The 24,414-nt window shown below is 37.4% G+C and overlaps 2 protein-coding genes across 2 annotated transcripts; both read left to right on the top strand.

Moving 5' to 3' along the window:
- The first annotated feature begins 2,644 nt into the window (after positions 1 to 2,644).
- On the top strand, positions 2,645 to 10,788 carry vps26a (VPS26, retromer complex component A). Its single transcript, XM_038294586.1, has 9 exons — positions 2,645 to 2,723; positions 3,664 to 3,813; positions 4,455 to 4,530; positions 6,838 to 6,994; positions 7,597 to 7,761; positions 7,848 to 7,954; positions 8,182 to 8,283; positions 8,633 to 8,742; positions 9,426 to 10,788. Exons 1-9 carry the CDS (start codon positions 2,721 to 2,723, stop codon positions 9,540 to 9,542), a joined length of 987 nt encoding a protein of 328 aa, XP_038150514.1. The 5' UTR covers positions 2,645 to 2,720; the 3' UTR covers positions 9,543 to 10,788.
- A 1,750-nt stretch (positions 10,789 to 12,538) lies between these two features.
- On the top strand, positions 12,539 to 24,257 carry supv3l1 (SUV3-like helicase). The gene is made up of 16 exons (XM_038294630.1): positions 12,539 to 12,978; positions 13,125 to 13,202; positions 14,689 to 14,796; positions 14,868 to 14,982; positions 15,219 to 15,387; positions 16,949 to 17,060; positions 19,129 to 19,206; positions 19,303 to 19,394; positions 19,471 to 19,651; positions 20,236 to 20,329; positions 20,573 to 20,692; positions 20,775 to 20,874; positions 20,961 to 21,041; positions 22,079 to 22,255; positions 22,810 to 22,958; positions 23,057 to 24,257. Exons 1-16 carry the CDS (start codon positions 12,705 to 12,707, stop codon positions 23,466 to 23,468), a joined length of 2,340 nt encoding a protein of 779 aa, XP_038150558.1. The 5' UTR covers positions 12,539 to 12,704; the 3' UTR covers positions 23,469 to 24,257.
- The last annotated feature ends 157 nt before the right edge of the window (positions 24,258 to 24,414 follow it).

Raw genomic sequence — 24,414 nt, 5'->3', positions numbered from 1 at the left:
TGAAAGCACTGGACCGTATTTATACCAAACACATTGGATAAGCATCCCCCTAAAATTAGTTTTTGGACCTTGGGATGTCTGTAACATGTGGTGGTGCGCTGTCACCAGTGGTTCCATTTAAGGCCCGCAGTCACTAGTTTTTCGTGTGTAATGTGTGATCATAGACTACTGAGAATTTCATAATTGTTTCTTCTTGGCCAATTTATGGAACTGTCTCCGTATCCTGAACCTTTATCACATGTTGTACTTCATATGGGGCCCGGCCAAATAATGTTGCTTACGGGCCTATTGGGGTGTCATTACGCAATTTAGTAGTTGACTTGGGTTATTGCACTTGTACTGCAGAAATGTACCGACCTTATAAATAAGTTGAAATATTACAGACTACTTGTACTTGACTTGGATTATTGCACTTGTACTGCAGAGATGTACTGACCTTATAAAATAAGTAAAATACTACAGAGGCTACACAGTAGTTAGCATGTGTTATTGCACAGTGAGAGAGTGGAATATTGCATGAGTGTCAATAGGTAATGTTTTGCATAGGATGTCCTATTTTATATTATCATATATATTATTACATATCATATATTACTCTTATAAAAAGCTATCGCTTTAGCTCAGAAAAATATAACAATTTTATACATTTATATGTTTTGATTTATGTCATGGACTGCTCAGTGGTGTAGCAGGCTGGATTGAAGCATGCTTGCATGTTCTCCCTGAGCATTCATGGGCTCTCTCTGGGTATTCCAGCTTCCTTCTAAAGTCCAAAAACCTGTTAAGACCGTAAGGTTAATTGGCTTCTCTATATTCTCCTTAGGTGTGAGTGAATGGTTGTTTGTCCCGTGTGTCTCTGTGTTGCCCTGCGTAGGACTGGAAACCTGTTCAGGGTTGCCTTAGACAGATGGAGATAGGCACCAGCACCTTGCATCCCCAGCTGGAATAATGAGTGACAGAAAATAGATGGTTTTATGTCGTAAATTTAGTGTTTTATTAATTTTTTATATCTAGGTGAATGCAATACACTTCTGTAGTTCAAAACACACCTTTGTTTTATTTAACTTTAAATTATTTTCTTCTTCTTTTTTTTTTTTTTCTCGGACTCCGCCCACAATCAGTCTACTTTGGTCACGTGACGGGAAACCTGCTACTTGGGAACGTTGGTCGTTTGGTGCATGGCGCGTGTTTTGAAGCTGCTCTGCTTGTGGAGAAATGTCCTGGGCCGTGAGTAGTGAGGAAACAGGAAGCGATTCTTGTGGGATGGAAGAGGGAAATAGTGACAATGAAGGTTGGAAGATAGCAGCATCAAAAAATGAGAAAAAGCGGAAAAAACAGAGATCAGTTAAAGGGGAATCTAGTTCAGAACAATCCAGTGATGATCAATCCATACATTCCACAGCACAACAAAATGAATTCAAAGTCATATTCAAAGTCGTTAATCAGGCAGACTCTTTTACAAACTGGAATCCGGTTCACTTAACAAAAACCATCAATAAACTTGTTGGAGAAGTCAGAGGTGCCAGAATTCTGTACAGTGGAGACCTGCTAATTAACTGCAGAGACAGCGCCCAGCAAGGCAAAGCAATACGTATTAACAAAATTGACGGGATAAGAGTTCAGTGCAGCCTAATGGAGAACAAAAAGATCAGCAGGGGAGTCATTGGAGGAGTTCCTCTGAAAATTTCTGAAAAAGAGATTCTGGAAAACATAAGCGGTGCAAAAGTAAAAGAAGTAAAACGGTTAAAAACAACAAGAAACGGAGAAAGATCTGACAGTTTATCTGTACTAATTAAATTCGAGGAAGAGCAATTACCAAGCAAAGTATTCATCGGTTACATCAGTTACAATGTCAAAATCTACAATCCACCACCATTGAGATGTTTCAAATGTCAAAAATTCGGACACATTGCAGCAGTTTGTAAAGGGAAACAGAGGTGTGGAAGGTGTGCAGGAGAACATGAATATGGTAAATGTGGAAAAGAAGCTAAAATAAAATGCTGTAATTGTGGTGGAGAACATACTGCTGCTTATCGCGGCTGTGAAGCAAGCAAAAGGTCTGAAGAAATAAAAAAAATGAAATTTGAGCTTGGAATAACTTATGCTGAAGCTGCAAAAAGGATCCCATCTCAGTCAGAAAAACCCAAACCTACAGTTCAACACACGGCAAATTTCAAACCTCTAGAGAAATCTCCAAAAATTGATGAAGACTCACTAATTGTTAAAAAGACAAATTTTGTTCTTTTCATGGTGGAAGTGATTAATTGTACTGCTCAGACGACAAAAAAAACAGAAAAAATCAAAATAATAGTGAAGGCTGCAGAAAAATATCTGGATGTTAAAGATATGAACTGGGAGATGGTTGGAAGCATGATGGAAAGACCAATGGGACCATCAGAAACTGGCAGAGGTACGATGACCTAGAGTAAATTAAAATTATACGGGCAAATGTAATTTAGTATAATTTAGTATTATGTGGGTTTAAGTTACACAGGTTATTTTATTGTATTTTTTTTTTTTTTTTTTTTTTTTTTGGGGGGGGTGAATCGTTTCCTGTTTCCTTGCTTTACTCCATATCAGTTGGTGGCGGTAATGCACATTTCACAAGTTTGCCAACCGCCATAAAATCTCATAAGAAGAAGAAGAAACCTGCTACTACGCTCCTTGCAGCCCGTCAGGCCAAACAGAGGGAGGCTAGCTGTTAGCTTCAACTGGCAAAGATGGTGAGTCTAAAACCAAAGCTTCAGTCTTTGGAAAACACGGCAGGGACTGCTTTTTAAATTCAAACTAACGCCAATAAATCTAGCGCACAAGAGGCTTTGCAGTGAATGTGACATGAGAAATGTAACTTTGACAGAGAGAAGCTTTTTCGGGTTTTTGGCTAATTAGCATCGGAATTAAGTCATTTTCCACGCATGTTTAAAGCTGTCTAACAAATACTCAGCTTTTAAAGCTGTACTGTCAACCAAATTTTAAAGCAGCAGCTTTATTAATGTGCCTATAATCGGTGTGTTGGTGCAGTAACTTAGTTTGAGCAAATGTTGCTCTGATTAGCACTCTGGAATGTGAAGTTGAAATGTCACATGCACCCTAACTGCATTAGTCCTTTACGTTTCCTACAAGAGATCAATCATCTTTGTCCTCCTTAACGATCATGAACACATTTTTCTGTGCTGTTGTTTTTTTCTAGCTGCTGCAGTAGAAAGTGTTTCTTTTTTTATTCCTCCTGTGTAGCTGACTGAGATTGTATTTCTCCTGACATCCTAATGCCTGAGCTTATGCTTCCAGATGTTTAGCTTCTGCATGCCTTAGCAAGTGTTAATTCAGCTGCTGATCTTTGGGGTTGTTGTGGCAATATCGGAGGCAGTCATTGTCTTTAAGTCTGGCTTTACAGTTTTAGGAGTTTGAGAGAGACATAAGAGAGAAATGCAAGAGACAGTGGGAATTATTCCCACTTCTCATGGTGTTAAAGTATGTAAACAAACTCTATTTGGATTGCAAAGATGCTTCCCCAACAAATGGTGGAAAGAAGCATTTAGCAGTCCATATTTGTAATTAAAATATTACATGTGTTTATTTTAATATATCTGCTGCATATGCCTCATAATTATTGTGGTCGTCGAATTGTGTGATAAACATTTACTGTGTTTTATCTGATTCAAGAGTTTTCTGAGAGGATTGTTTGGGCCTGTATGTGAGATAGACGTGGTGCTGAATGATGCAGAAAACAGAAAAACTGCAGAGCTGAAGACAGAAGATGGAAAAGTGGAGAAACACTATCTGTTCTATGATGGAGAGTCGGTAGCTGGAAAGGTAAACATACGTATCCTTCTTTATGAAAAACCCATTTAATGAACCCATGTATGTATTCATGTTTTTTTAGGAATTATAAACATGAAATGGTCATTAAAATAATTTCTGGTTACCATCTGGAGCTTCTGAATCCTGAAAGATATGCCTGAAAGTGACTCCTGATGAAACTAAAATAATTTCCTAACATTTTAAAATGATTTATTAGTGTCAGACAATAAGGTTTTCCTGCACTCCATTATGAGTGAAACATGGAGATGTACTTCAAATAGTTTGTTGTGATTTGTTTAATTTCCCCATGTAGGTAGAGATTGAAGCACGGTCAGATACACAGCAAGTTAATCTGGAAAGTGACAAAATGATAAAAGGGGATTATGAACTGTAATGACAGAGCCAAAAATGTTCAGCTAAAAAGAGATGGAAATAGCACGGATACACAGCAAATGTCAGAGCTGTTTTAGGGTTTTAAAATATGTATATATAGGTTAAAAAAAATACTAGGCCATTTTAAGATATGACATTAATTGCTGCCACTTTTATTTGTAAAAAAAAAAAAAAAAAAATATATATATATATATATATATATATATATATATATATATATATATATAAGATTAATTGATTCTTACAATTTTTTTCTACAGGTGAATCTAAATGTGAAGCAGGGAGGGAAACGGTTGGAGCATCAAGGCATCCGCATTGAGTTTGTTGGACAGATAGGTGAGCCTATTGGGGCAGAACATATAACTCACATTGTGTTGTTGATTTACTGTGTTCTGGTTCAGCTGTAATGTTTATAGAGACTTACAACTCGCATATCTTGAATTATTTTCTCTAAAAATGCCTAACACCCGTCCTTATTAAAATCCATGCTGTTTTGGAGCCCTTTGGGGGACATATTAGGTTCTGGGCTCTTTGTAGAGAACACATGCCCTAGTTTCTACCTCTACATTGAGATTTCCTAAAAGTAGACCTGCTAAAAAGCTGTGGCCTCAGATACACAGGCAAAATAGTTTTTTTTTTTTTCTTTTTTTTTTTCCTGCAGAGTTTTTATTCTGAAAATGTAGGCTGGGCAAGCTGTAGTTGGCAGGACCTAAACAACACAGTTATACAGTGATATTTGCTCAGGGCCATTTACATGTCAACTAACAGAACAACAGCTGCAAAAATCAGGATGTTTTACCAGTTTGTATCTGATTATATCCATGCGTTTTTGTAGAAGGACTGTTTGCTGACCTCAGTGGATAGCTTGGAGAAAAAAGGTCATCATTTTGATTTTTGTAATAGGGAGACATTCATGAAGGCTCCATGGAATGACTCAACTTGAAGAAATTATATTATGATATCAAAATATAAAAAAGACACTTCTTAAATGAGAAAATGTAAATGGGAAGGCAAATTCAGAAAACAGTGGCTCTAGCTACTCCGTGTTGCACATCCATTTGTCTTGTCTCCTTTCATTCGAATATCCAAAAGTATATTCCCATGACCAGGATTTTGTGGCTGCAAAATGGTTTCAGGTGTGTAGATGTATCTTTTTATAGGTTGAATATGGACGGGTGGGACGTTTGTGGAAATCTTTACACATTCTTCATGCTCAATGGGTTTCAACTCTGTTTTACCTTCTTCTCAGGCTGCACGATTAATCGATGAAACTGTTTAATCACATTTTCTTTTTAAGAATATTTCTTTTTTGGAGAATTAAAAAAAATATATATACTTTTTTCCTCTAAAAATCCACTCATTGGGCTTGCATAGCTCAGAGACTTCAGTTGATCACCTTTTATTCTTCGATAAAGTGTTCTTATTATGGATAAAACTATCTTGCTGTGTCATACAAATAACTGCAGACCTTAAGTAAGTCACATTTTTGTTTGTTTTGAAACATGATTATTTGTTGCCTATTAAACTAAAGTCACCTTCCAGAAAGAATGAAGCAACAGTTACCCTTTGTCATTTTTATTATGAAACTTAGGTGGAAAAAAAATTCATCAGATTTGGTAAGAAAAAAATTGGAGATTAGATTTTTAAGCTGTATCATCCAGCCCTAAATTCTTCCTACTTTGCCATAAATAAGCATCAAAAGCTTCCCTGTGCTTTGAAAACAAATGATTACATGAAAAAAATTGTCAGGTTTTTTTTTTTTTCCCTTAAGATTGAAAGTTACACTGCATTTTTTGTGCCTTTGAGAATCTAACAAATGGTAGACCGATTTTTTTCTAACTGGCTTATGTTCTCTGCATGGATATAAGCTGAAAGAGACCAAACACGGCTGGATTTGTTTCTGTTGCGACCATAAGATGTAAAACTGAACTTATGTTCAGTTTTATGTTGTTGTTTTTTTCATAATCTCCAAAAAAAAAAAAAGGCTGGAGGTGAATTCTGTTTCTTGTGGTTCAAAATGATTTACAGGGTTAAAAAGACAGGATGGCAAACTTTCTGTCTATATGCAGTGATCCATGGCAGTGTTCTGTTAAGCAGGAAAAGTACAATATATGTGTGCAGCCGGTACACAGCGCCTGTTTTAACTGGCCACATTCCTTTCTCTGTAGGTTTATTCACATGACAACGCATTGACCAAAGTTTGATTAAACATGTGGTTGTCGTGTGCAGGAATCTTGCCCCCAACCAGAGGAATAATTGTAATTGCTTGGACTGAAAGAGCCTGGAAAATAACACATAGTCTCTCTATTGTATCATAGTTCTATTCTGGACTTTTTTTCCAGCTTTTATTTTCAACATTTCCTAAAAGAAGGAGGGAGGGGCTGGTCATAACTGCTTCTTGTCATTTTGACTGGAAATACTCTTTTTATTGTCAGTTTTACCTTTGATCAATTATTTTTATCGGACAAGGGAATAGAAATCAAATTTGATCTATTTCTGTTTGTTCCACAGAAGTTCAGCTGATGAGTTAGCAGGGGATGTTAAGAACAGTAAAGTCAAAGCAGAAGCCAACTACATTCAAGATAAAAAAAAAAAAAAACAGTGATGCTAATTTCTTTAATGTTATTTTGTCATTTATTTTAGAGCTGTTCTCTGATAAGAGCAGTACCCATGAGTTTGTGGACTTGGTAAAAGAGCTGGCTTTGCCTGGAGAACTAACCCAGAACCGAAGCTACGACTTTGAGTTCATGCAGGTGGAAAAGCCCTATGAGTCGTACACCGGAGCAAACGTCAGACTCAGGTACAACAGTAACAGCTGGACTCAATCTGGTTGGTTTGTTGCTTCTGTGCGCCTGTTATATTCCAGAAATACAAACATCTGGCCTGCTGGTCGCAGAGTTTATCTCTAAACATTATCTGCTGCAAGCTTATCTTGCTGTGCTGCTCTAACAGGGGGTGGGGGAGTCAGTAAATACTGACTGGGTTTGTTCTGCTGAAAGTAAAGAAATGTGATGAATATAATAATTTGGGCTTAGTCACAGTGTTTAGGAAAAAGTTTTTGTTATGGGAAGCAGATTTTTGATAAAGCATTGATACAAATGGAAATAACAGATCTTTATTGTCGTCATCATTGGGGGTAACAGTGGTTATGGTGAGTAACAAGTTCTGCTTGTAGGCATAAACCAAACAGTGTGAAGAATGTTTCATATTTTCTTATGTTTCATTTCTTTTAGTAGTATTATTTGAAATACAACTAAGTATTAAGATATAATTTTAACCTTATATCAGCAATCTGTTATTATAAAGTCCCAATATTCAATTGAGCTAAGATTTAGAGCAATCTGCTGTTAGCACTTAACAGAAAAACAGTTTGCCTTTAACAATAACTTGTTTTTCTCACAGGTATTTCCTCCGGGTGACAATTGTTCGCCCTTTGTCTGATTTAGTGAAAGAATATGAGTTAATTGTTCACCAGCTGGCCACTTATCCAGACGTAAACAACTCCATTAAGATGGAGGTCGGCATTGAGGATTGTCTGCACATCGAGTTTGAATACAATAAATCCAAGTAAGATCTGGATTGGTTACACTCTATGATGAAATTTGTTTTGGTTTTCAATCAGTTTGAGGAGGTTTTTTTGTTGTGACTGCCAGATATCACCTGAAGGACGTGATAGTCGGGAAGATTTATTTCCTCCTGGTCAGGATCAAGATCCAGCACATGGAGCTGCAGCTCATCAAGAAGGAGGTCACAGGCATCGGTATGAGTCCAAAGCATCTGCATGTAAACAATGAAATGGACTATTTGAGCTGATGTAACGAGTGCATTTCTCCACTGTCAGATCCATAAAGTCAATCAATCACAAGAATTAACTTTATCAAGACCCCCTGTTTATCGTCTTTAATTTGCTGTTGTTTTTTTATGTAAAATAAGAGTCTTTAGAGGTTTATTGACCTTAGTTTATTAACTTGTTTTTGCCCCTTTTAGGTCCCAGCACTACCACAGAGACAGAAACGGTTGCAAAGTATGAGATCATGGACGGTGCTCCAGTTAAAGGAGAATCAATTCCAATCAGACTTTTCCTGGCAGGTAAGTCCTTCAATCTTCCTAACTGATGTAGTGATCTATCTTAACTGCCATGGTGCAACCTAAAATCCCATTTTTGGAATGTTTGCCACGAAGGGCTTCAATGTTATACTTGCATGCATGCTGGCTGTAGCTCTCTCTTCCCATCTGTGCAGACCCACTGTAAGCGTATTACCAACACCTAAAAAGCTGGAGTGAAAAAGTCGGTGTCTTATATTAAATGTAATGCCACCAAAGCTGAGAGCGTCAACGATTTGAAAGTTGCATTATGTTAAATTGAGATTATATTGCAAATGCAATTAATTGCTCAGCCTTTGTAATGCTTTGTAATGCTGCCTCTGCTTTGCTAAAGGATATGATCTGACACCCACCATGAGGGATGTTAATAAGAAGTTCTCCGTTCGCTACTTTCTAAATCTGGTGCTGGTGGATGAGGAGGACAGGAGATACTTTAAACAGCAGGTAATTCACATACATCTTCCGAACTCTTCAGGGATTATTTACCGTTGTTCATTAGTTTTCAAGAACTGTCACCATTGTTTTATTATTCAATCTATTTAACTAATATCTAAACTATATAATCTATTTGTACTCGCAGTACAGTTTAGGATGCAATATTGTATCCAGATACGATAGGAGCTTTCTGTTTTAGAGAATGGGTTTCAAAAGGCCCTTTTTCGATCAGATAAATTAATTTTTTTCCATTTTGCTACTCAAAACCAAATGAAAAGATGATTTAAATTTCTTTAAGGTGCTTTGAAGGGTGATGATATATGTCCTTTTAAAAAACTTTCAGTTTTAAGACCTGCTGAATTGTCTCATTTCTATGGTGAGACATATTTCTGGTGAAGGAAACTTTAGAGCTTTTAATCTCAGAAATCATTACCAGTGCATCTAATTTAATTGACTTTAACTAGTAAAGCATCTAAGTTGTGATCTGTTATTTCCTAATAAGAGTGGCAGCAAGGTTTTGCCAGATCCCCGCTACAGCATAAACCCGACTCCTCTGTTGAATTTGTTTTAATATCCTTCAGAAAAGTTTTCTTTGGACTTTCCAGTTGTACTTCTCTGCTTCGTTCACTTTGAGTATCACTTTAAACCCTGTTTATTGTACAATTTGTGCTGCCATCTACTTTTGTGTTTAGGAAATTGTTTTGTGGAGAAAAGCTCCAGAGAAGCTGAGAAAAAGAAACTTCCACCTGCGCTACGAGTCGCCCGAGCCCAGAAGCCAGCCGGTCTCTGCAGAGCAGCCGGAGATGTGAGGGTCATACCCAGAAGATCTGAAGGCAAACACATCACAGCTTCTTTCTGCAAAACAGCCAGAGGTTTGAGGGCTGAAGCTGCTCTCTCCATGGACTGACAGATGTCTGTAAAACACAAATACACAGAAGTTATCTTTAGACATCCCCTGCACACCTGCTCACCATTTCACAGCTTCCAATGGGAGCTGCCACTACTCTCACCCAGAACTGAAACACAGATGCATACGACTGCAACAACACGTCTGCTTAAACCTGAATGTCAAAGCTAAAATGAAAATCAGCCTAAAAAAACAATGAGATGCCCAAGTTAGTTGTAGCTCCTCCAGACAAGCACACATGCATAAAGCCATACGGTCCCAGTCTGCTAGCCATGCAAACTGTTCAGGAAGAAAACGGAAGAGCAGCACTTCTCCCCTCTGAATTGAGAGTTTCTCTTTTCAAATCATCTCTCATCCTGGACTTTATCTCTCACACTTTACATAAAACCAACAAACCACTACTTAGAGCTGCATGAACTACTCCTAAAACGAAAGGCTTCAAAGACCAGAAGAGACGACGCTATGGGGGCAACACCTATGTCCTGCATTTATGTACACTACCTGACTGAGCTGGAGCATCAAGGATTTCAACGCTGTTTTATAACTGTAAACGACTTTGCAGCAGTTTAAAGACCTATCAGCAGCATTCTGCTTTAATTGGGGAATCTAGTGCAATAAGTGTTCACAACAATATAAAAACCCACAATATAGTTCTGACTGAGGAAAATCCAGTTCCACCTCTGGTTGCTGTACACAACCGAATAAATTCCCCCAAAGTACTTGATTTAATGATTTATCTTAAGGTGATTTATTTAGGTTAAATCTGCAGGTTAGTTTTTTTTTTCTTTTACATAACAGAGAAACATTTCTTTCTGCTTAGATGGACGGATTACATGTCATTAAAATTATCTGTAATGTCAACAGAATCTATATTCATGGTTATGACATGTTAACGTCTGGGCGCCACTTTGTGTTAGATCCTTGTCAGTGCTGTCTGTGTCTGAAATACTGTATGTATGCAAAAATCGTATTGTAAAAATGAGAAGCATTTTCAGGGTTTCGCTGCTGAAATTCAAATTAATTTAATTAGAGTGAACCATTAGAGAATCATAATGTGAATTTGTCTATTGCATTTAATTTGTTTTCTGCCAGCTGACCAGTCTCTGTGTGAAACAGTTTCCTTTCAGTAGCTCAAAGATAGAAGGTTGCAGCTGATTTTAGACTCAAATTTTCCAGTGTTGCTGTACAGCTGCCAGTCCGAACCTTCAGCCTGTATATTTACTGATCATGTTAGTCTTCAGGGGTTAAAGCTTTTTGAGCCCACTGGTTCGATATATTCAGAATAATAATGTAACTAACGGTTTTTGACTTCTGTTGTTAAAACAGGAAGGGATGTACTTTTCACATAACTGTAAATGCAACTATGTTCCACTGTGATGCTCAGACCTGAGGTTTAGGTCTTGCTTTAATGACACTGTTACCAGTCCCATGTGATTTATTTTTTTCTGCCTCTAGCTCTGATCTGAGGACAGCTTGCACTTTGCTCTACAGTGCTGTGCTTAGTGTTGAAGGTGAATATTTCCTGAAAGTTATCATCACTCAAGGAGCAACTTGACCTCAGTTTTTCTGAGTCTTTTTCTTTTCACTACACACTTTAATTCAGCTTTATATTTTTATTTATTTTGCCTCTTTCATGTTTGGACAGTGGCTGCATTTTGCTGTTACATTTTTATTTTTTCTTATAGTGTATGAACAGACAGATCAACAGTTCAGGTTTCCTCTGTCCTTTTATTCTGGTTTTGATCCTGTAATTTGCATCTATAATGTTTAGAAGGGGTGTAATTTATTGAAAAACAAATCTTTTATTTTGCTTAATCTTTTGGATTAAATGTTTTTTTTCTTCTTCATTGGTTAGAAGTTGTGAAAAAAACTTCAAAGCCTATAGCCTCTGTCTCTTTGTTTTCTGCATGTTTGTCCACTCATGCCATCGTGTGACTGTGTATGAGATAATGTGTTTATATTCCATACACCAAACCCCGAATATATAGCCTAAATTAATCACGAATAAAGCAGATTTATATTGAATTTAGTTTGAAATTTTTTATTTTGTCTGTTTTTGGAGCTTAAAGACTATTTTTAAAGGATTTCACAGCATTATTTATTAAATTTAAAGTAAGCTTTTTTTTTTCCCCCTTAGAGTATGGTAATGTAGAAAACCTACTCTAGATTTTTTTTTATACATTTCAAATTAAACTAAAGTACCTTTTATCGATTATCCAGACTTTTTAAGATTTTTTTTCCTTATAGCCTTAAAAAAGTGTAACTTGTAAAAAAAATAATATCTAGCAAACACCACATTTAATTTGTAAATAATTACAAAAAATATTAAATTTTTAATATATTAATACTTTATTACTGAAAGTATTTGTTGCTCCTGGACAAGAAATTTGGCCCGTTTGAACTGAACTAAAACTGAAAATAGCGAGGAATTATTTAAATACATTTTATATATTTAATAAATGATCATATTTTTTTATATTGATCTTAAAATATCGTTGGGTATGGCATTCATAAAGATAGTGTCAAAACAGTCTATTTAAAATGTTTTTTTTTGTAATAAAAAATAATTAGGCTCTAAAATAATTGGTTAAAATCGATAATGAACCATTTGAAAGATTACGTAAAACTTCGCTCAAGATTGTTTTGTTTTTTATCAAAGCTATCCAGCCTGCTTCTTAGTTTAATAAACGATCTTTGAGTTCGAGCTCAGATGTTTCCTTAAATATGCCTTACATGTCTAATTCCTATCTACTACGCAACCATGTTAGTCTTGAATAAAATATAATTACTGAATACACAACAGTAAATATAAAATAACCTTATAAATTATTTCCCTCAAAATATAAAATAATGTTGTTGTTTTTTACATTTTTGTTCAGGCATATTTGTAGACAGAGTGGTCCTATCCCACGTTTGTGAAACCAGAAATGTGTAGAATGTCCTTTGCTAGAGTTTGTGGCGTGTGAGCCAACTTTTTAGATAATTTGAACATTATGGAGCGGTAACAGCAGCTTAGAAGTAGCGTACAGCACCCACCGGTTGTCGGTTACATATCCCGCCCGCAATGATGTCAGCTAACCGGACCTTACACTTCTTTTCTTGGCTTCAACGCCACTTTAACACCCGGACTGGTCACATCACCACAGGCGGCTGCAGAGTGGTTTCTGGCTCTAGGTTGGTGCTCCAGCACCCTCATCCTGCTTTTTCGGTTTGCTGTAGATATGTCTCTTCTAACAGCAAGGGGCCAGACACCTCGCTGTTTGTTCCAGTCTCCCTGAAGACCGACGTCCCGGCTGATGGGGCTGTGGGAGCAGAGCTGACGCAGCCTCTGGACAAAAGTAAACCAGAGTTTATACTAGTTTTGTGCATTTATTAAGGTCAGATCCTGATAGAGACTCGATGGAGTTAGCCTAGTAAGGTCACGCTTATTTATATAGATTAACCGAATTGACTTATGTCTTCTTTTTCTATCTGTGCTATTTAGATGAGCTGCTCAAAGTCTTGAACAAGTTTTACAAAAGAAAAGAGATGCAGAAATTGGCCGCAGACCAGGGTCTGGATGGTGAGAATATAAACCCTAATTTACGGAATTTTTAAATAATTTTTTAAGCCTTGCACAAGCCTTCAAAGCTGGTATAACTCTTTAGCTGGACCTGCTTTAAATTTCATAACTTTTCCCTCTTGAGTTTCTGGTCATAATGATGTTTGTTTACTGATGTTCTTCAATACCACCTGACCCCTCTATTGATATTTAAATGCACCCAGATGGACTCTATGAATTAGTTGATTTTAAATTTGAACAAAGGGGGTTCCCTGTTTAATGGGGCAATGCAGTAGTTGACAAACTGTGCACTATATTTGATTGATCTTTAACTTTAATTAAATTCAATTCAGTTTAATTCTATAGCGCCCGTTCACAACACGTCATTTCAAGGAGCTTTACAGTTCCCCAGATCATACAGTCAAAGTTTTCTATCTAAGGAAAACCAGTTGATTGCATTGACTCTGATGCATACCCTCACACTAAGCATGCTTGTAGCAACAGTGGAGAGGAAAAACTCCCTTTTAACAGGAAGAAACCTCCAGCAGAACCAGGCTCAGTGTGAGCGGCCATCTGCCAAGGCTGACTGGGGTTCAAGGAGACAGAAGCAGAGACACAAAAAGCAGCGGCCCGACCAGGAAACACACAGCCAGGCAGTTGAGCACTGAGCCAGCTCCCATGTTAGAGGATGAAGAGAGCACATCCAGCCAGTCACAGTCAGAGAAACAGGACTACACTGGAAAAACAGGCCGATCTCCAACATCTAAATGAAAAAAGATCTGTGTTTGTGATGAGGCAAAACCACTTGTTCCTTTTTGACCTGAGAGAAATGAAGTATTTAAATAGAACTGTGCAATATAGAATAGAATAGAAAATCCCTTTATTGTCCCACAATGGAGAAATTCTGGTGTTTAAAGCAGCAAAAACAAAAAAAAAGAAACGGTCACACAAATGTGGACCCTAGAAAAATGTATAAGAATAACACAATAGTGAAGATTTAAAGTATAAACAATAAAATACTGTACTGTAAAGTGCTTTAACAATATACAAACTGTGCACCTTGAGAATAAATAACCAATATCCAGCTATTGACATTTTTACAGTAATGGATATTTGAAAAATAGCAACCACAGAGATGTGCAAAATGACAACAGAATGTTATTTAACTAACTAAGATAGAAATTGTGCAAAATCAGCATGAATGTAACACATTGTTGAGGTTGTTGGGAACAGTGATGGTTATAAAGTCTTACAGCAGCTGAGGGGAAGGATCTATGATAACGCTCCCTGGTGCATTTAGGGTGCAGCAGTCTGTCACTGAAGGAGCTCTAAAGTTCTGCAACAGCTTCATTCATGCATATATGAAAGTATTCTATTTTATATTCTATATATTTTTTGTTGGGGAATTATTTCTTCTTATTTATTTCAAGCCAAATGACTGTTGTGATCTCTGCAGATATTTCTGTGATTGTGTTTTTTTGTTTTGTTTTTTTTTGTGGACAAACAGCTCGTCTCTTCCACCAAGCCTTCATCAGTTTCAGGAAATATGTTCTGGAAATGACGTCTCTCCCTGCTGACTTGCACATCATTCTCAATGACATCTGCTGCAATGCAGGTACACCACCACGTTAGTTTATTCAGTTAAAGAAAGTTTCCATTTATTGCATTGTCTATTTTTCTTTTCAGGTCATATTGATGACATCTACCCATATTTCATGCGTCATGCCAAACAAATATTTCCCATGCTGGACTGCATGGATGACCTAAGAAAGATCTCTGACCTCAGAGTCCCTGCAAACTGGTAAACATTTCATTCAAGACTCATCAGATGGCAGTTAGATGTGCCGATGGTTCTCCAGAACGTGTGAAGGAGTGATGGCCTGTTTGGTAGAGCGGAGCTCTTGCATTCTAAAAAAGGCTGCAAATATCCAACAGCCTGGCAATCCAGCTCACTATGCAAGAACCTCAACCATAGATTGCTCCTTCCCATTAAAACTGAACTTATAAATTGAGCTAAATGTTGTGTGTCTGTATCAGGTACCCTGAGGCCCGAGCCATCCAGAGGAAGGTGGTCTTTCACGCTGGACCCACCAACAGTGGGAAGACTTACCATGCCATCCAGCGCTACCTGGCTGCTAAGTCTGGGGTCTACTGTGGTCCTCTGAAACTTCTCGCTCACGAGATCTTTGAGAAGAGCAACGGTGCTGTGAGTTTCTGTTTTTATTTTTCTCATCTTCCATCTGGTTTTTGTGTATTTGTCAGAAAGGCTCTGGGCCATGAATGAAGTAAAAATAAAAAGCAGGAAAATGTTAATAAGGTTTAATAACAGGCCTTTTAAGCCTTGGCTTGATATCACATTTACTGTCCTCCTGAAAACCTCTAGATCTGAACAGAGATATTTGCAGGTATTTATACTGTGATCGATATGATCCAGTAATGATATTTTGGGTTCCAGCACACAAGCAAAATCTCTGGGCTTAAATTTAAAATGGAGAAAAATAACATTCTCTTGAAAGTGTGTTTTTGAAGCAGAAGCCGGAAGACAAAAACTTCACAAATGCTCTCGATTTGTGACCCCAAAAAATAGATTAATCGATTATAGAAATAATCGACAACTAATTTAGTAATCGATTAATCCTTAACTGGAGTGTAGAGGCTAAAAAATGCCTTTAGCTAACAGAGTGACCCACTTAGCAGTAATTATACCTAAATTTAAAAAAATATATAAAAAAAATTGTCTTTTGGATAAAAAACATTTTTATCTGTCAATATGCTCTATCCACAACTCCTCAAGACGAAACATTTTAGTTTCACCTGGTTTAATTTAGTAAAACTCTTCTTTAAGGAATCTTTTGTTATCCGATTACGAATTGATTAATCAAAAAAGAATGACGGATTAATCGATTCGAAAATAACGTTAGTTGCAGCAGTAACTAGAATTAACTCACCACCAAAACTGTTTGTCTAGATTTGAATATTTCTGAAGCATCTTTATTTCTCTGGTATATAAGCAATTAAAAGCATGTGTGATTTTTGGATATTTCTTTGTCAAATTTTTCTATCTTAGACACATAAACGTGCTTTAATATGGTCATTTTTAGCCCTCCGTACTTGTTGATCCATGACCCCGACTTCGGGAACAGTTAAAGGGATAGTTCGGTATTTTTGACATGAATCTGTATGGCATCCCGATCACCAGCGGCATGCAATCACACTGACTTACCCCTGGCAGCGTCCTGTGAGCAGAGTTATCGTCCAGTTTTGGTCAAGCCGAAAGTAGTCCTGCAGGTTTTTAGGTACAGCGAAATAAAACGTTTCTCTTCCCAAAACATTATGTGTCCAAAAAAGTGATATTTTCGCATCCCAAAAACATTGTAGTGGAAAAAGTCACACGTCGTTATCAATTGGTCCTATTTGGACTACTTTCGGCTTGACCAAAACTGGACGATAACTCTGCTCACAGGACGCTGCCAGGGGTAAGTCAGTGTGATTGCATGCCGCTGGTGATCGGGATGCCATACAGATTCATGTCAAAAATACCGAACTATCCCTTTAAATCTATGCCACTGACTGAAGTTATTTCAACATCTGGAGGTGCAAGAAGGTTGAAGCAAAACCTCTCAGCCGCTCAGATCACACACTGAAATTTAAATTCTTGCACTGAAAGCTAGTTTGTAGCTCTAAACCGTGTGCTCTGTTTTTATATTCTCATGAAGACATTTAATGTCTCTGTTGTGAAATCCATGTTTATGCTTTTATATTGGCAGGGTGTACCATGTGACCTGGTGACTGGAGAGGAGAGGACATTTGTAGAACCAGAGGGTCGAGCAGCTGGCCATGTGGCATGCACTATCGAGATGTGCAGCGTCAACACCCCCTGTAAGAAGGTGTTAGAGCACATTTACTGAAAACAGTGGTGATTATAAGGGTTGTGTTCAGTTTTAGCGGCTGCATCCTCCAAGGACCCAGTATACCTGGACCGGGTCCGTGAAAATAAGGAGCCCGGAAGAGTTTTGGCTGTGCATTTAAACAGGTCCATCCTTCTCCGTCTTTCACCGCCTGTGCACTCTGTTGCCTAGCAACCATGGCAGTTGACACACAAAGTAGGAAAAGAATGGATGCCGAACATCTCACTACTGTTCTAGATGATAATAACATTTTCGAGGAGTTCAAAAAAAGTAAACAATCCACTGGACTTTGTTTCCAAGTTTGAAGACGTTTCGCCTCCCATCCAGGAAGCTTTTCCAATTTAAAATGTTAGGAATAGCGTTGAGTTCGAGGCTTTATACAGTAGCCCAACAAAGCATTGTTTTTGTTTAGAAAACATGCAAATTGAAACAAATGAAAGCGCCCACCCCTTAGGAATGGGGGTCGTTCTTATCTTTTGGCCTGCAATACCTGATACCTGTCTATGTCTCTGAAAGGGGGTTGTTAAAGGGACTTGTTAGCCTGGCTGAATAGGCAAGGTCTTCTTGTCCCCTGTTAAGGGGTTAGGGTTGCGAAGCTAGCGGGAAGGGATCAACTTGCTGCATCGTAGTTTTTTTACAGCTGAAATCTGAGTCCACCACCTCTGTTTAACCAACCTTAAGCAGCTGGCTTGCTTTGACCCTTAGACTTAGACAAAATTTATTGTCATTTTGTATACACAGAGCGTATAGAAAACGAAATTTCGTTTTCTATACACTCTGTTTATACATTTCTTAAAGTGCAATAAATCACGTGATATCCAAGGCTGCAAAGGATACACCGGACCCGTCTTTCAAAACAGACAAAGAAGGATGCATTTGTCGGCCTGCTTAACGAGGAGTCTTCCAATCAGAACAGGCCTCAGTGCTGCGCCATGAAATAATTCACAAATCTGGCCTTCGGAGGACGCAGCCACTGAATTTTTTTTATGGTGGTTGGGTGATAGAAATGGTTGTTTCTAGGATTTGTAAAAATGATGAAAGAACAATGAAAGCACTTTATACAATATTTTGTTCTTTGTTAAATCAGAAATATTAATTTTGTTGTTTTCTTTCTCTCCTTTTACTGATTTTTTTTTTCTATAAATTGTGTTTCTAAATATTTAATAAGCTTTGAAATTAGTTAGTTTAGTTTTATGCAATCTAGATTTCTTGTACGTCCCTAATGTGTGATTGTATCCTTTTTTATGATTTTACTAAATCAGCACCTCTGTAAGGTCACACGTGATCAATGGGATTATTGGTGAAATTCATTGGATGAAAGTATAAATCTGGCTTTCTTTCTCTGTGTATTTGAGTTTTTTTTCTCTTGGTGTCATTCTGGTTTTATTTCCCAGGAAGTGTTGTTAAACCTTTATGACAAAATTAGTTAAAGTTTCAGTGATGAAATGAATCTATTCTTTGATTTATCCAGAATCTGGTGGTATATATTTAAGTTGATTGTTAGTTTTCAGTGAATGACTTAGAAGAATAGCTTCTTAAACTCAGATTATCTTTCTGACATGAAAAGGCTGCAGTGATATTTCTGTCAGGGTACTGATCCAGTATAAATAAGGACATGTCAAATGTAAAGTTATCAAGTTTGTTTTTTATTCAATGAAAGCTGTACAATTTATGATAGGGAACACAATATACAATCTTTTATCTTTCCATAACGTGATACATCCGAAATATATTTAGACATTTTTTGTTTGTTTTTTTCTGATATTTAGTTTTACTTACTTTGTAAATCAGAATCCTTTTAGGAATGATTATTACTCTACCTTGATGATCTAATTTTCTCTTCTTCTAAGCCAATTAACTGCTTTCACTGTATCCCCATGGATTGAATAATCTCCCCTAATTTCTCCCCTTATCTCTGTCAGATTATAGCATGTTGTTTTCCGTGTTGGAACCATGTTTCATAATTTTAACCTGCTAATTATGATTAGTTTTGTTGTCTGTTTACCACATAGTGCTTTTTCCTCTCAATGTTTCTGTAGATGAGGTGGCTGTGATCGATGAAATTCAGATGATCAGAGATCCTTCCAGAGGCTGGGCCTGGACCAGAGCTCTACTGGGTTTGTAACATTCAAACTGAAGCAAGGATTTCCCTCACATACTCGGACTGTTTGATTCATCTCTGGTCTGCGGCTCCTCCCTCTGTGTCTGCGTAGGGCTGTGTGCTGAGGAGATCCATGTGTGCGGAGAAGCCGCAGCTGTGGACTTCATCAGGGAGCTGATGTACACCACCGGAGAGGAGGTGGAGGTGAGAGTGACAGCTTGGGGTTGAAAGTCAGGCTTCGTCAGCGTGTTTTTTTACCACCTGCCTCCTCTCTCCGCAGGTCCACACCTACCAACGCTTAACCCCGTTCTCCATCCTGGATCAGGCTGTGGAATCTTTGGACAACCTGAGACCAGGAGACTGTATTGTGTGCTTTAGTAAAAATGACATCTACTCTTTAAGCAGACAGATTGAGGCTAGAGGACAAGAATGTGCTGTGATTTATGGCAGTTTACCTCCAGGTGAGTGTGAGTGGGTTAAATATAAAACAGATTTAAAGCAACCTGAGTTTCTTTAAAGCTTGGAAGAAGTTTGTGTCTAAAGGTACAGAAACTAAATAAATGTATAAATTACTTCTTCTTTGGTGGAGTTCTGTTTATTTTTTCTCTCATTTTGCATGTAGAAAACAAAAATATAATATATATATATATTTTTTTTTTTTTTTGGCCTGAAGACTGGAAACTATGTGATTTAAAGACTTATTCTGAAGGGCAAAAGAAACATAACTTTTCCATACATTGCATTACTTTTAGTATTTTAATGAACAAAGAAATAAAGAATTTCTTTGTTTATAATATTTTCTCAGGTTCTATTAAGATAGTTATTCATGCAATCTTAATCATTTGAATATTCTAGAGGCTAGTGTGATAAAGTGATTAGATTGAACAGATTAAAGTTTCTGCTTAAATGTGTTACATTTTCACAGAAATTGAAATGGCATGTTTACTTCTTTTTGTTTATATATAATAATTATAATTAATAATAATAGTTATAAGTATGATGAATAATAATTAAATGAAACATGCAAACATTAACTTTTCTGCAGGCACCAAACTGTCGCAGGCCAAGAAGTTCAATGATCCCAGTGATCCGTGTAAGATCCTGGTCGCTACAGATGCCATCGGCATGGGTCTCAACCTGTAAGTAGCATAGAGGTAATTTTAACCCATTAAGTTATTTATTTTTCCACAAACCATTTTATGTAACTAAAATCACAGTCCTACACATTCTCAGAGCACATGACATCTCCTTCATACATTAATTTGCTTTGGAATTATCCACAAACGAAAGCATAAATTTAGTCCAGACCAACAAGTGCAGTCAGAATCAATAAAACCCAAATTCCTCACATGTTTTTCTGTCCCTCCCTCCATGCTGTCTAGGAGTATAAAACGCATCATCTTTAACTCTCTGGTAAAGCCCAATATCAATGAGAAAGGAGAGAAACAGATGGAGACCATCAGCACCTCGCAGGCCCTGCAGATTGCAGGTCGTGCAGGAAGGTCAGTTCCATGTCTGAAGGAGTGGGGGGTGTACAGTCCTCTCCATCATAAGGTTTTTCAAATCCCCCTTTTTCTGTTGCAGATTTTCCTCCAAATTTAAGGAGGGAGAGGTCACCACCATGCACAGAGACGACCTGCCTGTCCTGAAGGAAATCCTCAGCCATTCTGTTGATCCTATAGAGGTGTTTAATTTTCCAGTCATTGGTACATAAAGCCCCATAATTCATGCATTGAGAAACTGACCATCTAACATCTTTTTTTTTCCCAGACTGCAGGCCTCCATCCAACCGCAGAACAGATAGAAATGTTTGCTTATCACCTCCCTGATGCTACACTCTCCAACCTTGTAGTAAGTAAAGCAATGTGCTCAAATATGCTCGTTAGATAAAAAATCTGAACCATGTATAGTTGAGTGGTTGAATAAATTAGCGTTTAAATTCTGGGATTCTCTGAACTGCTGCAGTTCTACATAGTCTAATACTGATATCATTTAGATTAGCTTTCCTTTAAATGCATCAAACTAAAAACTAATTTTCATAAATGTTTTGCACATAAACCCTTTGCAGCTTTATAAAATCCGATGGGGGTTTGAGGACACATGGTTTGATAGTAAAAAACAAAATCCTATTTCTTTCTGAACTAGAAAATGAGATCCCTCATGAGGAACCTGCAGAAACCTTGTTTGTCTTGCAGTCAGTAAACCTGATCAGTGCATAAATGTTGAAAGCCAGTGGAGATCTACTGGAAGGATATACCAGATAATTTAGGGACTTTCACTGGAGGTCATTAGAGAAATGGGACTTTTTTCACACTGTAAATTAAAAAAGAGCTCCTCTATCTTTTTTAGGCCGTCTGATTTGGTGCTACAATAATGCATTTAAAAAAAACTAGAGGTGGATCAAAAACAACGTACTGTATAAATGCTCTGCTGTTTGCTTAATTTGGACTAAATACCAAGAAATATAGCCCCTTTTTTAAATGTTGCTAACAAAAATAAGAATATTTTTTAAGGTCTTGAGTTGCAGAGACTACTGTTCAAAACAAAACATGTTTTCTAAGTCATGTGATGCAGTAAATAAACTTTTATACTTTTTATGAGCCTCTTTCCCCTTAAATGTAAAATAATTTTTACATTTTTTTTGTAAAATAATTTTCTCAAGTCATCTTGTAAAATGATTCAGAAAGGTTACCTTTACCTATGTTTTCTTTCATTTTTTTCTTTTGTTTTAATGCCAGAAACAAATAAATCGGCTTAAGGAAATTAATATAGCTTGTGATGATTACAAAGAAAAACCTCCCCATTGTGGTATCTTTGATTAAATGCTACTGAATCTAAACTTATTTTTGGTATGTAAATTTCTATATCTCTTCTTTTTCTTATTTCAGGACATATTTGTTAGCCTCTCCCAGGTGGACGGTATGTACTTTGTGTGCAACATTGATGACTTCAAGTTTCTGGCTGACATGATTCAACATATTCCACTAAACCTGAGGTCACGCTACGTCTTTTGTACGGCTCCAATTAACAAAAAGCAGCCTTTTGTCTGCACGTCCTTCCTGAAGGTGAGAGTAAAAGCTGCTCAGGGGAGGGAAGTTATGAGCTTTTATTCTTCAAGATGCATTACAGTGAATGATTGCATCTTACAACTGATGGATTTCACAGGTTTTATGGAGTTTTATGTGGTTTTTTTTGTTTGTTTTTAAACCAAATAATGTTAGAGGAGTTTTATAAACTTAAAATAATTGTTCGAAGTTCTTACAGGATTGTGTGGTGGGCATTTTTGACAGTCTCTCTGATACTTTAATTCAATGTCAAAATTATTTCATGTCGACTAAAATTTAGAAACATGATGAAATAGGTTTTGGCCATATTAGCATTAGTGAAAGATCAGCCTATACTAATCACAATGTTAGTATAGCAGTGCTGTAATAAGTTTAGGCTCATATCCTCCCCAAAAAGTTTTGGAGCATCCTTTGAAGTTTGGATTCCACTTCTATAATTCAGGGTTACTGATGTGGTTTGAAACAGCATTGTAGAAACTGTTATCATGCATCTTTTACAATCTTCACTCTCCTGCACAGCTTTTTGTTTCTAATTCATCTGCTGCCATTTTTAGTTTGCACGTCAGTTCAGTCGGGACGAGCCCCTGACCTTTGATTGGGTCTGCCGTCACATCAGCTGGCCTCTGGCTGCACCCAAAAACATCAAAGACCTGGTTCACCTAGAAGCTGTGCATGATGTTCTGGATCTATACCTCTGGTTAAGGTAATCTGCTTCTGTGATGAATTTATGGACCTGGATTTTGTCTGAATACCGACCGTTCTAATCCTTTTTCATTGTCTTCGCTCTCTTCGCCCCTATAGCTACCGTTTTATGGATATGTTTCCAGACACTGCTCTGATCCGAGGGATTCAGCGGGAACTCGACGACATCATCCAGCAGGGCGTCCGAAACATCACCCGCCTGATCCGAGCCACTGACCCAAACATTACCGACCCGCTGCAGCCAAAACGCAACACTTCTGAGCAAACTGAAGCTGGAACTGCCAGCGGGATGCTCCCGAACAGAAGCAGAGGTCAGAGAAGCTCTGTGGAGATGATGGAGAAATCTCTAGCTAGCCGGCTTGTGAGAGATGGACTGTTGACTCCTGACCTGCTGAAGCAGCTGCAGAGGGAGTGGTCCAAGAGCCAAAGGCAGGAAGGTGGCAGCCAGAGTGCCCTCAGCACAGAGATCAATAAGAACAGTGCCAAAGGAAAAAGGAAAAAGAAGAAATAAATAAATACTCAGAACTGGTGCAAGTCAGCAATCCTTAAAATGTTGCAGAATTCAGGAATACATCTCTGCTGGTGGCTCATTTAAAGAGGACAAGGCTTCTACACATCCTGGGAAAATGCGGGAATGTATTTCAGAATTTTCCATGAAGAATTCTGTTCCTTCCTTCCCAAGAATCTCGTATATCAAAACTGACAAGAATGACCAAGAAAGATTTGGAAAACTTTCTCTTGAATTCATACATTAAAAACACAGGAATCCTGAACTTTTTTCTTTTCCTGCAGAAATGAGTACAGGTAGACACAACAGAAGTGTTTAATTCAGGACATTTGGCTGGGAACGAGAGTCAGGCAACTTAATGGGCTGTTGAATATTTTCACACTTATTTTGCTCAACTTCAACTGCTAATGGTGAAACTGGAATAGAAAATGCTTCTGTGCAGGATTCCCTCAACTTCTTAGTTAGTTTTGCAAACTAAATAAAATGCATAGAAAAAGCCCATTCGCTACCCACAAACCTCTCTGTTTTAACTGTGGGTCTAGTTGGAAAGCAAAAGTGAAGATTGGAAAATGGTGGCATAATAGCTGTTCTATAGCAGAAAACATTTCAATTACATTTAATATGTAGGTTTTTTTTCTTCATCACTACAGAAAAGTTTGATATGTTATAGTGATGCAATGAGGAGTCTCTGGTTCTTGTTTGTGATCCACACACAAGGAAGGTGAAACTCTGTATTTATCATGTCTGTATATAAGCAGATATTTGCCAATAAAATATTTTGAGCTTTTTGGATTTTCTCATTGGTTTTAAGGTTTCTCAACATGAACAAATATCAAAGTCAAATATCACTCTATGGTATTTTTCTTTTATTCTGACTCCAAATTTTAAAAGACTGAATTACTGTAGAGAAAAATAAGATCATTAAAAATAATTGAATCATCCATTAAAT

This window comes from Cyprinodon tularosa, unplaced genomic scaffold (genome assembly GCF_016077235.1).
Source record: "Cyprinodon tularosa strain WSP-4 unplaced genomic scaffold, ASM1607723v1 ctg342, whole genome shotgun sequence".
NCBI lineage: Eukaryota > Metazoa > Chordata > Actinopteri > Cyprinodontiformes > Cyprinodontidae > Cyprinodon > Cyprinodon tularosa.
Note: the sequence above shows the minus strand (reverse complement) of the source record. Positions and strands in the feature narration are given on the sequence as shown.

Bases quoted from the DNA above. Each gene is read 5' to 3' on its own strand.
- vps26a (XM_038294586.1), top strand. The intron at 6,995-7,596 runs GTACAACAGTAA...TTTTTCTCACAG, and splicing joins GGAGCAAACGTCAGACTCAG to GTATTTCCTCCGGGTGACAA. The intron at 8,284-8,632 runs GTAAGTCCTTCA...GCTTTGCTAAAG, and splicing joins AATCAGACTTTTCCTGGCAG to GATATGATCTGACACCCACC.
- supv3l1 (XM_038294630.1), top strand. From the start codon at position 12,705: ATGATGTCAGCTAACCGGACCTTACACTTCTTTTCTTGGCTTCAACGC. The intron at 19,395-19,470 runs GTGAGAGTGACA...CTCTCTCCGCAG, and splicing joins CCACCGGAGAGGAGGTGGAG to GTCCACACCTACCAACGCTT. The intron at 20,693-20,774 runs GTCAGTTCCATG...TTTCTGTTGCAG, and splicing joins ATTGCAGGTCGTGCAGGAAG to ATTTTCCTCCAAATTTAAGG.